Source organism: Mauremys mutica, chromosome 12, assembly GCF_020497125.1.
Source record: "Mauremys mutica isolate MM-2020 ecotype Southern chromosome 12, ASM2049712v1, whole genome shotgun sequence".
Lineage (NCBI taxonomy): Eukaryota > Metazoa > Chordata > Testudines > Geoemydidae > Mauremys > Mauremys mutica.
Genome location: NC_059083.1, coordinates 35,720,818 through 35,741,016, shown reverse-complemented (window position 1 = coordinate 35,741,016; position 20,199 = coordinate 35,720,818). Strand labels below are relative to the sequence as shown.

General features: G+C 51.2%; 1 protein-coding gene across 1 annotated transcript; it reads right to left on the bottom strand.

The window, feature by feature from the left end:
* Positions 1-5,352: 5,352 nt before the first annotated feature.
* On the bottom strand, positions 5,353-19,114 carry LOC123345256 (zinc finger protein RFP-like). The gene is made up of 7 exons (XM_044982004.1): positions 18,707-19,114; positions 16,833-16,928; positions 13,679-13,906; positions 12,296-12,318; positions 9,784-9,893; positions 7,965-8,039; positions 5,353-5,917 (listed from the first exon to the last, which is right to left on the bottom strand). The coding sequence occupies exons 1-7, from the start codon at positions 19,112-19,114 to the stop codon at positions 5,409-5,411; spliced, it is 1,449 nt and encodes a 482-aa protein (XP_044837939.1). The 3' UTR covers positions 5,353-5,408.
* Between the last annotated feature and the right edge of the window lie 1,085 nt (positions 19,115-20,199).

Below are 20,199 nucleotides of genomic sequence, written 5' to 3'. Positions count from 1 at the left end.
GACTTGAATTCTATTATTTGACTCCCAAATCCACACACCCCCTTGTTGGGCGGGGCTTTGTTCATTGCAGCAGATCTGATTTCTTAGTGTTGGGATGCTCTCCTAGCAGGGCCGGCTCAAGGTTTTTTGCTGCCTCACGCAAAAAAAAATTTGGTTCCCCCCCCACCCCAGCCCTGGGCTCCCGCTCCCCGCCCACCAGTGCCGCCCCTGCTGCCCCAGCACTGGGCTCCCCCCCCCCCCCAAAGTGACCTCCTTGTTCACCACAGCAATCCCCATTTACACTTGCAGTGGGGATCAAACCGTTTCTCCTGTTTTTATTTCACTTTCGTATAAATCTCGCCCCCGTCCCCCGCAACCCCATCTTTAGGGCTCCAAATGCACATGGATGGCATAGGGACTAACCCTCAAACCTTGTACCCGGAAAGGGATGGGGATCTAGTAAAGAGGGTTAGGACAGAGGAGCAGGTGTGGGGGTGCTGGGGGCTCTACACTGGCAGAGAAGCAGGGTGTGATGTACTCGCAGAGGAGGAGAGGGGGTATCAGGAGGGTTGCAGGAGGAGGCGGGCGTGGCGATGTTGGAGAGGGGTGAGTTGTGGGAAGCAGCAGAGTCTGGGAGATTTCTCCTTTGCTTCTCTGCTAGGAGCAAGAAGAAAAGGGAGCTGGGGAAAGTCACAGCGGGGGAGGGTGTTAGATGAGTCTCTGCAAGCCCTATGGGGAGCCGCTTTCCATACAAGGAATAGGAGGAACTCCCAAAGTCAGCATCTGATCTCCCGAGCTTGGGAGGGAGTGGGGGGCAAATGGTGCCTAGCCCCAGCCCGCAGCCAGCCACATGCTAGAAAGCCCTGCACAAGGCAGCCTTGTAGGCCAGGCTCCAAACTGGTCCGGGTTTGCTCCGCAACGCACTTTGTGTTTTGTTTTATTGACTGGCCCTGTGCTGGAGCCGAGACAGCCTGGGAACTGGAACGCAGAATCAAGCGAGACTCCGGCTCGCCGCCTGGTTCGAAAGCCTCTCCAGGCTTGTCGCTAGCGGCCCCCTGGGCATGAGCGGCTGGGTCTCTGCACCTCCCGGGTGGCCCCCTGGGCATGTGTGGCTGGGTCTCTGCACCTCTCGGGCGGCCCCCGGGTCTGATTCTCCCAGGCAGCCCCTGGAGCCGAGCGTGGGCTGTGGCGGCAGCGATACGGGCTCCTGGAGTGTGTGAGGAGCCGGGGAGGGAGGGAAGCAGGGCCCGGGATGCAGGGAGGATGGAGGGGTCCTGCTGCTCTGCTCTGAGTCTCCCCAGGGCGGCACCGCATTTCCCCTCTGGAGTGGGCTGTGCAGGGCGCCGCCGGGCTGGGCAGGGGGCACGGATCCCAGCTTGTGCACTTACAGGGCGAGTGGCTCTGGCCAGTGCTGCCTCCGGCTTTTTGCCACCACAACCAAAAAAAAAAGGGGGCAGGGGGGAAGGGGCGCGAAGTGCTGCCCCTTTGAAAGTGCCGCCCCAAGCACATGCTTGGAGGGCTGGTGCCTAGAGCCGGCCCTGCCACTTGTGAGTATCTGAGTTAAATTTAAGCCCCAATCCTGGAGGCTCCCTCCACACTGCCTGGCCGGCTTTGGGCCTTGAGAGTAGAGTTTCCCAGGTTCAGATCTGACCCCACTCCACTTCCCCCAGAGGATTTACCCAGACCAGTTACCACAGGGTAAAGCTTGTCTTCATTAGGATTTAAATGCAGGTTTAAGAATTCATTATTTTTTACCCCCGGAGTGAAGAAGAGGCTTCTGGGGGTGGGGCTGGGAGAAAGAGCTTAGTTTGATTCTTTTCCTTCATTTCAGTGTTTTTATTGCTAACTTTTGTTTGCTTCTCTTCTCTGGTTTCACTGGCATTTTTGTTTTTCTTTTGTCACTGAACCGATGATTTGAAAGGAATTTCTGATAGCCGATGGCTCTTCAATCTAGCAGAAAAAAAGACATAACAAGATCCAGTGGCCGGAAGATGAAACTGGACAAATTCAGATTAGAACTAAGATACACACCTTTAATGGTGGTGATAAGTAACTGATGGAACAACCCTCCTAGGAATATGGCAGATTCTCCATGCTTTGAGGCCTTTAAATCAGGCTGGACTAGCTTTCTAAAATGTATGGTCATAAGAACAGACATACTGGGTCAGACCAATGGTCCATCTAGCCCAGTATTCTGTCTTCTGACAGTGGCCAGTGCCAGGTGCTTCAGAGGGAATGAACAGAACAGAAGAATTATTGAGAGATTCATCCCCTATCATCCAGTCCCAACATCTGGCAGTCAGAGGCTTAGGGAAACCCAGAGCATGGACTTGCATCCCTGACCATCTTGGCTAATAGCTATTGACGGACCTATTCATTAGCTCAGCCACAAGGTATGGGCTTGATGCAGAAATCACTAGGTAAATTGTACTGATCTATGTTATGCGGGTCAGACTAGATTATCATAATCATCCCTTCTGGGCCTAAAATCTATTAATAATGGCAAAAAATTACTATTCTCCCTTTTAAAAAAAGGACAAAAAAACTTCAAGTATAGCCTGTGGATTACATATCAGTGAAATGTGGGATCTTTGAGAAGTCTGCAGTCTTCCGTAAGCTCATCATGATCCAAAAAATGGCTGACAGAGGGTTCACACAGACTCCATTTTTAACGTATAAGCCAACTAACCGATTTGTTTGTAAATTCTCAGAACGTGCACTCTCTATTTGAAGAATAAATGTTTCAGTCTTGGGGAGGATATGCTAAGCTCTCTAGTTTATTATGTGCCTTTATCTTGGTAGCATATGAGCAGCTGACCCAGCCAGGCTTGCACATTTAGATGCAGCATATCACTGAGAAAGAGCAAGGGGCTGGTGTAGTTCCCATTCAGTGGAACTCATCTCAGTGGTTACAAAGATGCCGGCAAAAAAAGCATTCCCAATTTATAAAAGGGATTGGAGAGCTCCTGTACCTCTCTCTCTCTCTCTCTCTCTCCCCGCCCCCACACACACACCTGGGGTCGGGGTGGATCATAAAAATGTCAAATCCGTTTCCTTAATAAATAAATGAAATCCTGAAATAAAGTGACCCAAAGAAGAGCTCTATGCAAAATCCAAAGCTTGTCTCTCTCACCAACAGAAGTTGGTCCAATGAAAGATATCCCCGCCCTGCCTTGTCTCTGTCTATAGAACCCTGTGAAATACTCTTCAGATAGGGAGATTAATAATTTTCTCCACCATCTTCAGGTTGCCACTCCAGTCCCACCATCTCCTCTCCCCTCTCAATGGGGTCCCCAACCACAATCCCATTGCTCAGAGAAATGTGGCCTGTACCACTGATATCAACTGGGTACTCTGAAACCTAATGATGGCATTGTTAATTATTTCACCCAACAGAAAAACGACAAACAAATCAATAACACACACACCCAGCCCCAAAAGAGCCTTTTTGAGCTATTGAGACACTTTAACACAGTCAATTTTGTGAATCCTGAAAAGGTCAAACCCATTTCCTTAAAAAAACTAAAACTTCAAACTTGGAAATGATTTGTTTTCTCCCTTCTCTTCAGGTTCCCCCCCTTTGGCCTTCTCTCCTCCCTTCCCTATCTCCCTCCACCTCCAATTGCTCTGAGAAATATGGACTCCCCCATGGAGTTCAGTGGGTTTTTAACTCAAACATAAAGATTAGTGTGGTTAGATGTTCGGCCGCATGTGTGTGTACTCCCTGTGTACTGCCCCAGCTCTGCGCAGACAGCCGGCACAGCAGACCTCAAGCGAACCGCCCAATGACCACAAGATCCATGAAGGGATGAAGGCACCAGGCCAGGTTTATTGTCGACAAAGCACGGTAATGGCACCTGGCAGACTTTACAAAGATACAAAGACATGTATGCCCGTGACAATGGATGTAGTTCAGTGAATGGCGGGACTTTCCATTCCCCCTCGGCTGGACCAAGACACTCTCTCAGAGATGCACCTTTATACCCTGATACAAACCAATTACGTACTGCCCCTCTGACATAGTTAGTTATTGCTCCCTGACGTAGCTAGTTATTACCCATTTCCTTGTGCATACTGGTTTGACTAAAACATCTTTATTTATTACACTGTCATCCTGACCTTATCTTTTAGGAGGGGTCAGTGTGTTCCTGTCATCCTTGGGGAATGTTTTGGTACCATCCTTGATATTGGGGGTGTTCTGGTACCACTCCTCTGGAATGTGTTTGGGTGAGTGCTCTGCACCTAGCACTTATATCTTAGGGGCCTGATATTTGCTCACAGCCTGACTTTTGCTAACTTTGCTTTATATCAGCAAAGCTTGCCCACTACTTTAGCTCAGGCCTCCTACCAGGGCTTATATCTTAGGTTCTCTTCCTACTAAATTCGGCATTGTCAATGCTTTCACTGCTGATCTTTTTCACCAAGACCTCCAGCTACGCCAAACAGCCTCTCATCCCACCCCAGATGCCACTGGCCCAGATGCTCAAAAGTATTTAGGTGTGGAACTCCCATTGAAATAGACTCCTATATAACTTTAAGGTCCTGTGCCAAAATCACCAAATGTCCCCCATCCAGCCCCCCCTTAAAAAACCTCCAGCCCCCCCTTAAAAAAATCTCTCCTGTAGCTATGCATTCTCAGCACAAAGATGTTGGGATATTGGAAACTGATCACCTGGGAATAGTGTAAAATAAATGCAATACAATATCTTGCTGCACTAATTGCACCATTTAAATCTATTTTAAAACGCCCTTTAAAATGGTCTCTGACGTTGCTGCAGATGTTGCAATCTCCCCTAGAGGTTGCAGAATCACAGGTGGCTACAGGCAGCATTTCTTATTCTCTGACCTTGCAAAATCCCTGGGCCTCCAGAATCATAAAGAATTGACAGACAAATGCCATTTGCTTCGCCTTCATGTCCATCTCTCTGCCATTTTGACTGGCCAGAAATACGTTCTAGCCTCAGTGTCGTGGAGTCACATGTTAGAGAAACGTATTTTATGGTAGTCACATGCATAGGCTCCAACTTTTATTTTTCCCCGGGGGTGTTCCATCCCCACTCTGCCCTGAGGCCCCACCCCCACTCTGCCCCTTCCCCCAAGGCCCCACCCTTGCTCTGCCTCTTCCCACCCCCGATCCACCCACTCCCCAAAGCCCCCGCCTGCCCACCACTCGCTGTTCTCCGCCCTCCCCCCAACATCTCCCCGAGCTGCCAAACAGCTGTTTGTTGGCACCGCCATCAGCTGTTTAGCAGCGCCCCCAATTAGCTGATATGGGGCACTGCCAAACAGCTGATTGGCTGCGCCACTGAACAGCTGTGGCTGATGGGTGCTGAGCACCCACTGTTTTTTTTCCAGGAGCACTCCATCCCCGCAGCACCCGTGGAGTCAGCACCTATGGTCACATGGGACCATTCCCCTTTGCCCCTATCTCAGGGACACAGCCGGAGTGGGGATCCCGCCAAGAAGAAAGGGAAGAGTCTCTCCCCGGTGAAAGAGGCTGGTGGGAACATGAAGATCAGGAACTTGTTGTCAACATCAAAAAATGCCACCCGCCCCCCTTCATAGTCCAGAGACACCCGGATTCTCCTGGGGATCGTAGGCAGGGGCAGAATGGTCTCACCGGAGGTGTAAGCCCGGTACTGACCGCCCCAGTGACCCACAGCCCAGATCTCCTGCTCAGGGTAATTGCTCATCCGTCCCTTCCTCCTCACAGACTCCCTGGCTACCCCCACCGACCAGATTCCCCCAACGCCCACCTCCACCTCCCAGTAGTGTCTGCCTGAGGTGAACCCCTCACGGCCCAGCACGGAGAGAACGGAATTGAATCGCTCGGGATTGTCGGGCAGATCCTGCTGCTCGTGTCCCCGTCTCACGCCTTTCCCGTCCGCAGACAGGACGAGCTGGGGGTGAGCTGTGTCTGGATCCAGAGTCACATTCGCTGGGGAGAGAGAATCAGAGTGTTAGGGGCAGAGCTCGGCCCTGGGGAAGGAGGGGACCTTTTCTTGCACTCCCCAGCAGCCTCATCCCACCTGGGTCGCTCCCTGATTTTCTGCCTCTCTGTCCTGGCTCTCTGTCCTCTCCCAGGCTCTAGGGGTGCTGCTATATCTGCTGCTGTGACTGCTTCTCTCTGCCTCCTCCCCTGCTGCGTCTTCCTGTGGGGGCTGCCCCACTGCCAGCAGCAGGGACAGAGCAGGGGAGGCAGCAGAGCCTGGGAGCCAGCAGGTGTGCCTGTTAGGGAGAGACGCCCCGTCCCCCACTAGCAAAAGGAAGGAGGCACAACCCTGGGGAACAGCACCCAGCCCACTGCGGAATGGAAGAGAAATAAGGGACTCCGACCGCTGGAGAGCAGCCTCCCAGCCCAGCTGGATGAGGGGAGAAGACGGCAGGCGGTGGTGTAGCCCATAGGGCAAGCCTGCCCATATTCACTGTCTTGCCTTCACTATATTTAGCTGCTTTCATTATATTCAGCTGTAATGCAAGAAACCTACAGGCCCGTGTACCGTAAATCTGGGGTTCTCAAACTCCATTGCACTGCGACCCTGTTCTGACAACAAAAATTACGTATGACACCAAGAGGAGGATCTGAAGCCTGAGCCCGTCCGAGCCCTGCTGCCCTGGCCCTCCATACCATTTCACAACCCCAGTGTGGCCCTCGGGCCAAAAAGTTTGCCCGCCCCTGGCCTAACAGTTACATTTAGATGTTGGGAACTAAGGAGAGCTTGCTCAGTGGTACGAGTTACAATGTTCCAGTCAGTGCTACCACAAGGAACATAAGAAGGAATAACCGCGAATCCGCTGGAGCAAGGGGTGACGGTATGATCATGGGCTGAAATGGCTGTTACATGTTAACCCAGCGTTTCTCAAACTGGGGGTCCGCATGGGTACTCCAGGGGGTCTGCCGGCCCCACTGATCAACTCCTCCCCCTCCCTTCCTCAACTCTTCCCCCTCCCTCCCGGTGCCTCCTACACGCCGGGGAACAGCTGCTCAGCGGCATGCAGGAGGCACTGGGAGGGAGGGTGAGGAGCAAGGAAGGGCCGAGCTCAGGGGAGGAGGTGGAGAGGAGGAGGGGCAGGGGTGCATCAGGAGTGGGAAGAGATGGAGCAGTGGTGGGGCCTTGGAGGAAGGAGTGGAGTGGGGTGGGGCCTGGGGCAGAGCAGGGGGCTTAGGGGTCCGCAAAAATTTGTAAATCAAAACGGGGTTGTCGGGTTGCTAAAGTTCGAGAACCGCTGTGTTAGCCTATAGATGCCAGAGACGGGGCTGGTCCTGTTGTCTCTTATGACCAGGTCCTCAACCAAGGCTGAGTATGCAATTCTGGGAGCTTATGCGTCGAGTGATACCATAGATAACCCCAGTCCTGCATGATCTCTGCCTTGTTATGTGGCTTGGGTCTTTTCTAGCTTTCTCCATTATTTTCATAAAGGTATCTAAGGTTTTACTTTGCCCTCAGGGTACGTGTCCTTGTCATCCAACCTGAGACTCCCCACAAGACATCGAGCTCCGTAGTGTTAGGTCTGATTCTGGGGGAAGACCCTTATCACACGCCGATCGATTGGCTGCCAATCCAAACATGATTAACCTTCCCAAGGGTCAGGCAACAGCGGAGAAGTCTTAAAGAGCCAGGGTGAAGGGAGGATCATAAATGGAGACCTCCGCAGTCCAGTGGGAAGAGAAAATGGGAGATCCAGGCAATTGAGGGAGAGAAGCAAGTGCCCCGGGAGGACACTGGGGGAGGATCAAGCCAACAACACTGAGTCCCATTGAGTCAGTGGAGATGCACTGCTGGCCCCCGTCTCACTTCCATGCCGCGCTTGTCATGTGGGAACAGCAGTTAAGGGGTTAATATTGTAGGCTGTTTAAGCCCCCTTCCCTTTTCCTGTCCCCCTCTCTCCCTCTGTTGGCAGGAGGCTGTTTTGTTTGATCTCAGAAGCTCTTCTGCCATTCAAGCTACAAATGCAAACCAGGAAATATCCCTGTAAAAACTCACCCTTTCTTCCTATGGTGTCCACTCCCCACGCTAGAGATCTCCCTGCCCCCGTCTGTAGTGCCAGAGCCAGAGTGTCTAGAGAGGAGAGATGTCATGCAGTCAGCGTTATGCCCGGCTTTCCACTCTGAATTAAATAAGTCCGCTTAATGAGGGAAGGGAAACAGAGAGAGGGAAAAGGGCAGAGATATGGAGAGAAAAAACTTTAGTCAAGCCAGACGTACCTTAAACAGAATGAAGAATATTCCAGGAGGATTTTTATGTGACTATATCACTTGTTTCCTTGAAGGATCTCAGAACATCAGTACATTCCTAGACTGAACATTAGAGAACCCAGTGCAGACTGCAGTTCTCATCGTCTGTTGGCCTGACCCACCAAGCTTTGATCAGCCCCACTGGACACAGTTGCTCCCTAGTGATGAGGGGCTGGGCTGACCTAAGTTGGGAGACTTGGTGTAAATCATCACTTGCTAGGTGAACTAACGGGAGAGCTTGGCAGGGAGCCGAGAGAGGGCATGCAAGAAGCTTTCCTTCTCCGTGCGGGTTTCAAGATGGCCAGCACTAGAACAGCAGCGGTGACCTACCATGGATGCGCCATGTTTTCTTTCCTGCCGGAAGCCAGAAGGGACTTCCTGTGCATGAAGTGCAAGGGAATGGCTGTGCTGGAGAAATAGAACATCGTGATTTTGGAGATGGGGAAAGTGAGGCACAGAGAACTGAATTGATTTTTCCAGGGTTGCTCACCGAATTGGTGGAGGAGCTAGAACAAAACCCAGGTCTCCTGACTCCCAGCTCTATCTCCTTGATCTGTTCCCTCTTTTTTCTCTGTTATTAAACCATTGTTTACTGGATCTCTTTCTCTGTTCATTCATAAGGAGGGCCCAACCAAATTCATGTCCATTTTGGTCAATTACACAGTCATGGGATTTTAAAAATCATAAATTTCATTATTTCAGCTAATTAAATCTGAAATGTCACGGTGTTGTAATTGTAGGGGTCCTGACCCAAAAAGGAGTTGTGGGGGAGGTCACAAGGTTATTGTAGGGGCGGTTGCAGTACTGCTGCCCTTACTTCTGTGCTGCTGCTGCTGGCAGCGGCGCTGCCTTCAGAGCTGGGCAGCTGAAGAGCGGTGGCTGCTGGCTGGGAACCCAGCTCTGAAAGCAGCACCACCGCCAGCAGCAATGCAGAAGTAAGGATGGCACAGTATGGTATTGCCACCCTTACTTCTCCACTGCTGCCTTCAGAGCTGGGCCCTCAGTCAGCAGCCGCCACTCTCCGGCCGCTCAGCTCTGAAGGCAGCAATGCAGAAGTAAGGGTGGCAATACCGCAACCCCCCTAAAATAAACCTTGCAACCCCCCTGCAACTCGCTTTGGATCAAGACCCACAATTTGAGAAACACTGGTCTCCCCCATGAAATCTATATAGTATAGGGCAAAAGCACACAAAAGACCTGATTTCATAGGGGGAGACCAGATTTCACAGTCCATGACGCATTTTTCATGGCCATGAATTTGATAGGGCCTATTCATAAGCAGGATTCAGCCCCTTTTGGATCTGGCACTGCTCCCTTCACCTGGATCCCAAATTTCTCATGATGTAGGAAAAACAAGTAAATAAAACATTGAACCATATTCATGTTATTTCATTTCTGAATCCTCACTGGAAACTTCTTTAGTCCTGGACAGTTCCCACCGCCCCGTCCAATGGACCTCTACTGTACTTTTGCTGGGTTTTACATTGGCTGCTAAGTGGCCAGAGCCCATCCCCTCTTACAGTGACAGAGACACATCTCGATTCTCTGCCTGGCTCCCCTTTTGGTACCTTTGAATTTCCTCAGGGTCTCCTTTAAAGCAATAGTTTTTTGAGAGAAATCACTGAGTCTCTTTTCCAGCTCAAGAGAAATCCCCGTGGGCTGCTGGAACATCTCGCACCTGGAGAGAGAAAACTCTCTGAAGTTAATTGTATTAATTACATTAATTACTCCTTATTATGTATTACTTAATTGCCTTTTAATATGAAGCTCGTGCCAGTCAATGCTGCTGTACTGGGGGCCATGGAGAATGAATTCCTCTGTGTGTCCTACCCTCACAGAAGGTGACACCGAGGCACTAGCTGTGCATGCTTCCCCCACAGTTACAATCCATCCTTAGGCTACAGAGACTATTAGGCCCAGATCCTCAAAGGGATTTAGGCACCTGGGTCCCAGATTTAAGAGGCATTGCAACCCCCTTCATCTGCCACCTAACCCTGTAGGTGCCTACGCTCACTCAACATCTACCTTTTAGCCACAACGCACAGTCAACCTGTGGAACTCTTTGCCGAAAGATGTTGTGAAGGCCAAGACTATAACAGGGTTTGAAAAAGAACTAGATACATTCATGGAGGATAGGTCCATCAATGGCTATTAGCCTGGCTGACAGAGATGGTGTCCCTAGCCTCTGTTTGCCAGAAGCTGGGAATGGGCGACAGGGGATGGATCACTTGATGATTCCCTGTTCTGTTCATTCCCTCTGGGGCGCCTGGCATTGGACACTGTCGGGAGACAGGATACTGGGCTAGATGGGCCTTTGGTCTGAGCCCATGTGGCCATTCTTATGTTCTAAAAATGCCCTAGGTGCCTATGTTTCTGCCTCTGGGCACAGGTACTGTTACCTCCCAGTAGGCGTCTCCTGCCTATGCTGCAGTGCAATCCTCAAACCGGGGAGGTGTCCCCCCACCTATCTTGCCTGTAGAGGTGCTGAGACAAGCCTAACGGCACACAAAATGGGTAACCTCTGGGGTACGGGATGTTCTGCTGTGGGTCTCGCAGTCTCTCCTGTCCAGGTCATTCAGACAGAGAATGACTTGCCAGTCCCAGGAGGTGGAAAACCTATCGTCAAATCTCATCATTGCAATGCCTTAGAAGATCCGTGCCTATGTGTATGGGTAGGAAGGAAGTTGCATCATGGCCATTTTGGTCGATATCCTCCCTGCTCTGATGGCCAGGATGTTCCCATGTTGCAAGTGGTTTTTGCATTGTAGACCTCAAGCCCAAAAGCAACTGGAGTCAGACCAGTCCCTCCCCAGACACAGCTCACTCCACACAAAGGGTTCATCTGCACGGTTCTTTCAGCGGCGTATAGAGTGCATAGATGGGGAGGCCCCCTTAGCATGGGTGTAAAGAGCTGTGCAGACCATGATGCACGGCTTAGGTGAGTAAAGACACTCCCGAAGGGTGAGGGTGTACACGAGAACATACCCCACATGCTCTCTGCTCACCCAAGCCATGCCTCCCCGTCCACTCAGCGCTGTTTTCAGCAGAGTAGCATCCCGCTGACTGCCTGCAGCTGGAGCCTTTCCCCGCTGCAGGAAAAAAGACTCCAGAAGTGGGGTAAGGCTCCGGCAATGGGAGAGGCAGCAGTTTCTCATTGTGTTGTGTAGCTACACACCCTATATGCCACCACCAGTGGTGTGTAGTGTAGACGTAGCCAAAAAAAGAGTCAGCGGTGCTGGATTGTAACCAGTGCCCTAGAGATGAAAGGCCTCTTATTCCATCCCCAGCATCCTGACACAGCCAGTGCCTTAGAGGTGGAAGCAGTGCTTAATTTATGCCAGGGCTTGCCAGGGCTCAGTGTTGGCACCTCTAGGCTTGGCAGTTCCTAGCCCCGGCACCTTTAGGTTGGCAGTTCATAGCCCGAGCATCTCTAGGCCTGGAAGTTCATAGTCCCGGCACCTCTGGGCCTGGCAGTTCACAGCCCCGGCACCTCTGGGCTTGGAATTTCATAACCCTGGCCCCTCTGGGCCTGGCAGTTCAGAGCCCCGGCACCTCTGGGCCTGGCAGTTCACAGTCCCAGCACCTCTGGGCCTGGCAGTTCATAGCCCCGGCGCCTCTGGGCCTGGCAGTTCATAGCCCCGGGTCCCCGGCACCTCTGGGCCTGGCAGTTCACAGTCCCGGCATCTCTGGGCCTGGCAGTTCATAGCCCCGGCACCTCTGGGCCTGGCAGTTCATAGCCCCGGGCCCCCGGCACCTCTGGGCCTGGCAGTTCACAGTCCCGGCATCTCTGGGCCTGGCAGTTCATATCCCTGGCATCTCTAGGCCTGGCAGTTCACAGCCCCAGCACCTCTGTGCTTGACACATCAGTTATGAAAGTAAAATATATGGCTCCTCATTGCCTGAGCCAAGGCACTTCTTTCATTACAAAGTAAGCCCTGGGTGGAACATATTTAAAACCACTTAATTAAACTTAACACTGGGAGAGTTGTGATTGTGCCCCCTACACCTTGCTGCTGGGCCCTGGGGTTTTAACATGACAAGAGAATGAAAGGCGAGGGGGAGTGAGACGGAGCCATGTACCTGCTCAAGGTGATCCTGATGTCCTAGAGGGAGAGAAAGAGAGAAAGGAAGTTGATTGCACATGTGAAATGCCAAAGATCCCGCCTGCGGGAAATGAGCTTTAACCCATCAAGTTCCATAGGTTAAAGTCACAACCTATTTCTACATATTTATTAAAGCATTTGGATCACGGAGTTGGATTTTCCAAAACGGCCCCTAAATCTTCCCCTGGGGTTAGGCGGCACGTTCTATTGGGGACAGAGAAACAATCCAGGGTGTTTTCAAAAGGCAAATGCTAATCAGGAAGATTAACATTTCCCACTCCAATCTCCCCCTCCATCGCCACAGCAGATTCCTGGGTTTGGCACATGTTATGTTGCCTTAGCAAAATGTTTAGCCTCCTACTTTGGAGGCTGGGTTATGGGGTTCATTTGCTGGCTCTGCTGCAGCCTCTCTCTGTGCTTGACACATTGGGGCCTCTGGAGGCTACTGCAATACAAACAATACTTTAAATATTTATGGGCTCATTTTGGATTTGAACTTCCCTAGGACACTAGCTGGGTGCAGCGCTCCGGCAAGCAAAGTTCCCACGGGGCTCTGACGCATTCTGCATGCACAGGGCAGCCGTAGGCAGCGTCTCAGAGAACTGGGAGAGCAGGCTACGTACCAGGAATATTCCACATCACAGAGAATTTTGGGGGTAATTTTGGCATCATCCCCTGTGAAAATAGTGCAGGATACTGTGCAGAGGCAACTGGGGTGTCTCTAACAGAAGTGGGGAAAGGTTATGGCCAGGGCCGGTGCAAGGATGTTTCGCACCCTAGGCGAAACTTCCACCTTGCGCCCTCCCCCGTCCCCGAGCCCTGTGGCGGTTCCCTGCCCCCCCCCCCCCGCCCTGAGGCGCACCCCCTCCCGTGGCAGCTCCCCCCCTCCATCCTGAGGCACCCCCCCTGCGGCAGCTCCCCACCCCCCCCTCCGCCCTGACGTGCCCCCCCCGCCATGGCAGCTCCCCCCCCCGCCCCGGCCTAAGCTGATTTGCGCCGCAAGCCTGGGAGGCGGGAGAAGTGAAGCAGCCACGGCGTGCTCGGGGAGGAGGCGGAGCAGGGGTGACCTGGGGCGGGGAGTTCCCTTGCGTGCCGCCCCCAACCTTACTTGCTGCAGGCAGCCCTCCCTGCGCCCCCCTGCCCCAGCTCCCTCCGCCTAAATGCCGGCGGCGACCGCGGCGGCCGGATCTTCAGCCGCCCCGGTCGCCGCTGAAGAAAATGCCGCCCCCCAAATCCTAGTGCCCGCGGTCACCTAATAGGTTGCACCGGCCACCCTGGCTCTGGCAATGGGAGAGGCAGTGGGGAAAGGCTCCTGCAGCTGCCCACTGCTGGAGCCTACCTCCACAGAAAGGAAATTCACCTCCAGGAAATCACTCGCTGGCTGCTGGCACTTCCCTTCCAGCTCACTGATCAGGCTATTAAGATGGGAAATGTCCATGGGAAATCTGGTGACCGTTTCCTTTTGCCACTTCATAATCCTGTCCAACTCTTCCAGCCGGGCCAGCAGAAGGCACTCTTGTTCCTCCAGAAACTGGCGGAGCTGCTGAAATTCAAACCCAATTCTCTGCCTCTCCTTTTTGATCTTTTCCTGTAACAGACAGATAGAAATGGGGAATGGACAGGTAAAGACCCGGCAGAGAGATCAGGGGTATTTCATACAGCCATGTGTCTGCCACAGGGAAATTTCTCACTACCCCAAAAAGTCATTTTAAGACTTTTTTTGAGACAAACGTCCTATGGATGAGAGAGACATCTTCCTAAAGCTTCCTTAGTCAGTCCTAATTTATGTTAATAGCGTGTGAGCTTTAGCATGGATTCATAGATTCCAAGGCCAGAAGAGACCATTGTGATCATCTAGTCCAGGGGTAGGCAACCTATGGCATACGTGCCGAAGGTGGCACGCGAGCTTATTTTCAGTGGTACTCACACTGCCTGGGTCCTGGCCACCCATCCACGGGGGCTCTGCATTTTAATTTAATTTTAAATGAAGCTTCTTAAACATTTTAAAAACCTTATTTACTTTACATACAACAATAATTTAGTTATATATTATAGACTTATAGAAAGAGACCTTCTAAAAACATTCAAATATATTACTGGTGTGCGAAACCTTAAATTCGAGTGAATAAATGAAGACTTGGCACACCACTTCTGAAAGGTTGCTGACCTCCTGTGTAACACAGGCCATCGGATTTTCCGAAACATTTTCTCTTTAATTAGAGCATATCTTTTTCTTTTCTTTTTTTAAATCTTGATTGAAAAATTGCCAGTGATTAAGAATCCGCCAAGACCCATGGTAATATTCCAGTGGTTAATTACCCGCACTGTTAGAAATATATGCCTTATTTCCAGTCTGAATTTGTCTAGCTTCAACTTCCAGCCAGAGGATGGTGGTATATTTTTGTCCACTAGTTTCAAAGAGCTCATTATCAAACGTTTGTTTCCCACGTAGGTGCTTGCACACCATGATCCAGTCACTTCTGAAGCCTTATTTATGTTAAGTTAAATAGATGGAGTTCCTTGCATCTATGACTAGAAGGCACGTTTTCTATTCCATTGATCACTCTCGTAGCTCTTCTCTGAACCCTCTCCAGTTTATCAACATCCTTTCTGAACTGAGGACACCAGAACTGGACATGGGATTCCAGCAGCGGTTTCTCCAGGACCAAATACACAGGTAAAATAACCTCTCTACCCCTACTCAAGAGTCCCACGGTTACGCATCCAAGGATCACATTTTGGCTACAGCGTTGCATGATTAGGTTGTTCTCATTTCACTGGCCTAGTGAACTCCAGATTCATCTAGCAGCAGAAAGGGCAGCAGGATGCAGGACTCAGGTTAACATTCTCTCTCTCTCTGGCTGTGTCTACACTGAAACCGCTACAGCGGCACAGTGGCAGCGCTGCAGCTGCACCGTGCTAGTGCGTCAGTGTAGACACTCACTGCAGCAACAGGAGAGGGTCTCCTCAGAGGCAGATCAAGGTCTCCTGGGGCCCTGGGCCAGAGCAAGTGAGGGGGCCCCGACGTCAAAACTGTGGCCCTACCCCACCTCTTCCACCTGAAGTTCCACCCCCGTTCCGCCCCTTCCACCTGCGACACCGCCCATGGCCCCAACCTGTTCTGCCCCTTCCCCTGTGGCCCCACCCTTGTTCTGACCTTTTCCCCGTGGCCCTGCCTCTGTTCCGCCCACAGTCCCGCCCCCATTCCACCCCTTCTGCCATAGCCCCACCCCTCCGCTTGCTCCTCGCCCCCCCTGCGGCACCGAGACTGGAGAAGCTCTGCACCGAGGTCGTGGTGGGGAGTGAGAGCTCCTCCTGCCCTGGGGCAGTGGCAGGGGGAGATTTTTCCAGCCCGTTGGCCCGTGCGGTAATCCGGCACTGGTTTTCCCATTGCTGTGCTAAATCCACCTCCCTGAGAAGCAGTCGCTAGGGTGATGGAAGAATTCTTCTATTGACTTAGCACTGGCTACACCAGGGTAGGTCAGCTTAACTACGTCTTTCAGGGGCGGGGGTGTTCACATCCCTGAATGACAGCTGGGTCAAACTAACATGTTAGTGTAGACCTGGCCCATCTCTCTATCTCTCTCACACACACACACACACACACACACACACACACACACACACACACACACACACTCTGCACTGGCAGAGACTCTTGGGCAAAGGGAGGTGCGGGAAATTAGAAGCATGACACCAACAAAAAAATCCAATGAGAAAAATCATGATATCAGCACATCAGTCATTTAAAAAACAAATACAAACTGCAGAGACAAATGCTCATGGACGCACATGGGAGAGACACCCAGAAACTTCCTATCAGGTGCTCCCAGGGACAGAGACGACTCGTGCCTGCCACTAGTGGGGGGGGGCGTGTTTGGGCAGAGTGAGGGCAGCTGGCTTCCGCAGTGTTACTGAGCATGCTTAGTCCATGGGAGCATGCTCAGTACAAACCGTGCAGCAAATCGGGGGGGGGGCACATGACCCCCTTATGTGTTGCCTCTGCATGTGGAAATGCAATCACACATGCATCACACTCAGGAGCATGTGGTCACCACAAAACACAGATACCACCCCAACACGGAAGCTGTAGAGTGAGAGACACCCTGACACACACACATTTATTGTCTCAGAGGGACACAAATAGTCACATCCCAGGCTCTTAAGCTTGGGCTCCACTTAAAAGTTATATCAGCATAACCACAGTGGTCAGGGGTGTGAAAAATTCACACCCCTGAGCAGCATAGTTCAGCCGACCTAAGTACCCATGTAGCCAGCGCTAGGAAGAATTCTTCCGTCGACCTCTCAGGGAGGTGGATTACCTACGCCAATGGGAAAGCCCCTCCTGTCAGCATAAGTTGTGTCCACACTGAAGCGCTACAGCTGTGCCGCGGTCGTGTTTTCAGTGTAGACAAGCCCCAAGATCTAATAGCCCATATTTTAATCCTCATCTAGACAAGGCCAGCGATACTCACTCACAGGCAGAGATACCCATCTCTGCTTTGGGCACCTACCACATACTCCCAGCTCATCCTCTCGCCAGTCAATTTAAATCCCAGGAGTTTTTCTCTCTCTTCCTTCAGAGCCTGCAGTCGAGCCTTGACTTGCTCCTGAGAAGAGAAAAAGGGTTTGGTGGGATTTCTGTTTTGGGTGGGGGAGGAATGGATCCAATTCAGATTTCATTTAAATAAACGCTTTACCAGCTACTCTAACTCACGGGGGGAACTTTCTTAATGTCACTTGCATGTAAATTCCCTGGCTGGATGGGACCAAGTTTGCCTCCCATAATTCACTGGGGTTTTTCCCCCCAGTAAGTAATGCTGGTCTGTATAATCTACACCAGGGGTAGGCAACCTATGGCAAGCGTGCCGAAGGTGGCACGCAAGCTGATTTTCAGTGGCACTCTCACTGCCCTGGTCCTGGCCACCGGTCCAGGGCCTCTGCATTTTAATTTAATTTTAAATGAAGCTTCTTAAACATTTTTAAAAACCTTATTTACTTTATATACAGCAACAGTTTAGTTATATATTAGAGACTTATAGAAAGAGACCTTCTAAAAACATTAAAATGTATTACTGGCACGTGAAACCTTAAATTAGAGTCAATAAATGAAAATTCGGCACACTGCTTCTGAAAGGTTGCCGACCCCTGATCTACACAAACCAAGGGCTCTGAATACCCTGCTTAGCAGTCAGGGGGTCTGGGGAGCAAGGAGTGGGTTATTGCTTTGTTGGGTATGAAATTAATGACACCAGAGAAGAATAAAACAACTTTAGTCAACTTTATTTCAAATAGACCAGCTTCAGAAAGGGACTTGCAACATCTAAAGGGCTCATCTATGCTAGAATCCTACAGCAGCGCAGCTGTGCCAATGTTGACCAGTTATTAAACTAGATATCCAGTGTACAAGAATTGGAGAAATGTATTACCTTATTGGGAGTGAAATAAGTGGCAAGGAACAAGGAGTATTACTCCAGTCAGTCTTATTCACAACAGTTTTATTCACAACAGGTTCAGTGCCCGAGGAATGTAATTTCAGGGTGAAATAGCCCTGATCCTGCGACACATAGGTGCTTAACTTACCACTCTGAGTAGCCTCATTGACATGGTAATATAAATTGAAGCATGTGCATAAGGACTTATCTGGACTTGCCAGTCATTGCGGGTGTGAATTTAAAGCACAGTACGTGTGTGGACACTTTTACTCCAAAACAACAGTGACATAGTCCTATTCAGCTTAATCCACTTTACAGGAGCAAGGGCACTCTTGCTCCAAAATAAGAGCATTCACACATGGAGCTGATCAGGAATTTCTCCAAGTAATGGACAAGCCCTAATTAGCGTTTGGAAGACTGCAACCTTCGATGCAAAAGGTCGTTTAGGTCTAATTCCCAGACTATGTAACATTTTCTTTAATGTTAGGTGCACAGACCGGTAACTTAACAGCACAACCCCTTGCAGGAACGCTTGTTAGCAAATTGAATGAATGAGACGTTAGGCGCTCAGGTTCCACTAGAAAAAAAACCCCAGTTATCAGGAGCACAGATCAAAAATTAAGTGGCTAAGGCCTTGCTCCTCAAAGATTCCTAGGCTCTCAATTTCCAGTGATTTCAATGGAATCCAGAAATCTAAAGACCTCTGAAGCTCTAGGCCAAAATTCCATGCAAGAACTCTGTTGTGAGCATAAATCGATCATCAATAACACAGGAAATGAGGCGTTCAGGTTAAACTGGAAAGAAACCCAAACGTTTAGTCTAGAAATTGCCCAGAGAAGGGCCCAAATTACACTAGGATTTACTGAACTCCTGCCATTTTGATTTTGAAAAGGCAACCAACCAAAAACATAAATGAGGCCTAAATAGACACTCTGGAGAGAGAGATTCCCTACCTTGTACTTCTGGGCAGCCTCCTCGATGGGAACCGCAGCGTGAGCTCCATGCGCCCAGGACTCTCTGCAGACCAAACAGATTAATTGTTGTTCCTCCACACAGAAGAGTTTCAGAGGCTCCCTGTGTTTCTCACACACTCGCTCTGCCTCTGGCTCTGTCATTGGAGGCAACTTCAGCTGTTTCACTAGCTCCACCATGTTCGTCAGCTCCCTGTTCAGCCTGAAGTTTCTCTGCTGGGCGGTCTGTCTGCACTGGGGGCAGGAGAAGTTTGTAGCCAGTTCGCCCCAGCACTGAGTGATGCAGGCCCGGCAGAAGTTGTGCCCGCAGTGGATAGACACCGGGTCTTGGAAATACTCCAAGCAGATGGAACAAGAAGCTTCCTCTTGGAGTTTTTCCACAGTAGCCATGGCTCTCTGTGAGGACAAGTGTGACAGCAGGTTAGTTTCACATCACTCCCCTTTGAGTGCATCCTGACAGCATTTCTTCTCCTGGAGCCGGCTCATTTGCTGGGCTGGAATGAGCCCCATCTAGTTTCAGCCCCTGAGGCCCTGGAGAGCAATGTGACCCTCCCCATGCAGGGAACAATGCTACTTAATTCCCAGGTTAAAAAAAAAAAACCTCTTTGAAACCGCAATTAAGAGAATGCATCTCTCTGCTATTGAAGGGCAGAACGGTGAAATCCTGCCCCCAAATGTCAATAAATGACTGTAATGTAATCATTTATTTAAATCCAGACACAGTAAGAAAAATTATTGGTGGTTAGGAGTCAGATTTCAACTAACAGATAAAGATTATCCATCACTGGGGATTTTTAAGATCAGGTTAGACAAACACCTGTCAGGGATGGTCTAGATCAGGGGTCCCCAACCCCCGGTCCGCGGCCCGGTACCGGTCCGCGGCCTCTTAGAAACCGGGCCGCGAACCGACCCAGTGCAGCTTCCGCCGGCATGCCTGCGGGAGGTCCAGCTGAGCCCCGGGAGCAGCGGACCTCCCGCAGGCACAACTGCGGAGGGAGCGCTCGTCCCGCGGCTCAGCTGGACCTCCCGCAGGCACGCCTGCGGAGGGTCCGGCAAACGAAACCGGTCCCTGGACCTAAAAAGGTTGGGGACCCCTGGTCTAGATAATACTTAGTTCTGCCCAGGAGCGGTGCCAGGGTTTCTGGCACCCTAGGCAGAATTCAGGGGGCGGCATTTTGTGCGCTCCCTATGGGGCGCGCAGTAGCTTCCGGTTCCACTCCCATTGCGCCGCCGAAGAAGGACCCTCTGCCGAAATGCCGCAGGCGACAGCGGCAGTCATTGAGCTGCTCAATTGCCTGCTGCTCTTTTCCGCAGCACGTTGGCAGAAGATCCTTCTTCGGCGGCGCGACGGAAGCGGAACCGGAAGCTCCTGTGCGCCCCGTGGGGAGCACACAAAATGCAGCCCCCCGAATCCTGGCACCCTAGGCGAACGCCTAGGGTCGCCTAATGGAAGCGCCGGCCCTGGTTCTGCCATG

Coding starts and splice junctions, on each gene's coding strand:
- LOC123345256 (XM_044982004.1), bottom strand. CDS start 19,114: ATGGCTACTGTGGAAAAACTCCAAGAGGAAGCTTCTTGTTCCATCTGC. Junction 16,929..18,706: donor AGGCTGCCCAGAAGTACAAG/GTAGGGAATCTC, acceptor TTCTCTTCTCAG/GAGCAAGTCAAGGCTCGACT. Junction 13,907..16,832: donor GGATGAGCTGGGAGTATGTG/GTAGGTGCCCAA, acceptor TGTCTGTTACAG/GAAAAGATCAAAAAGGAGAG.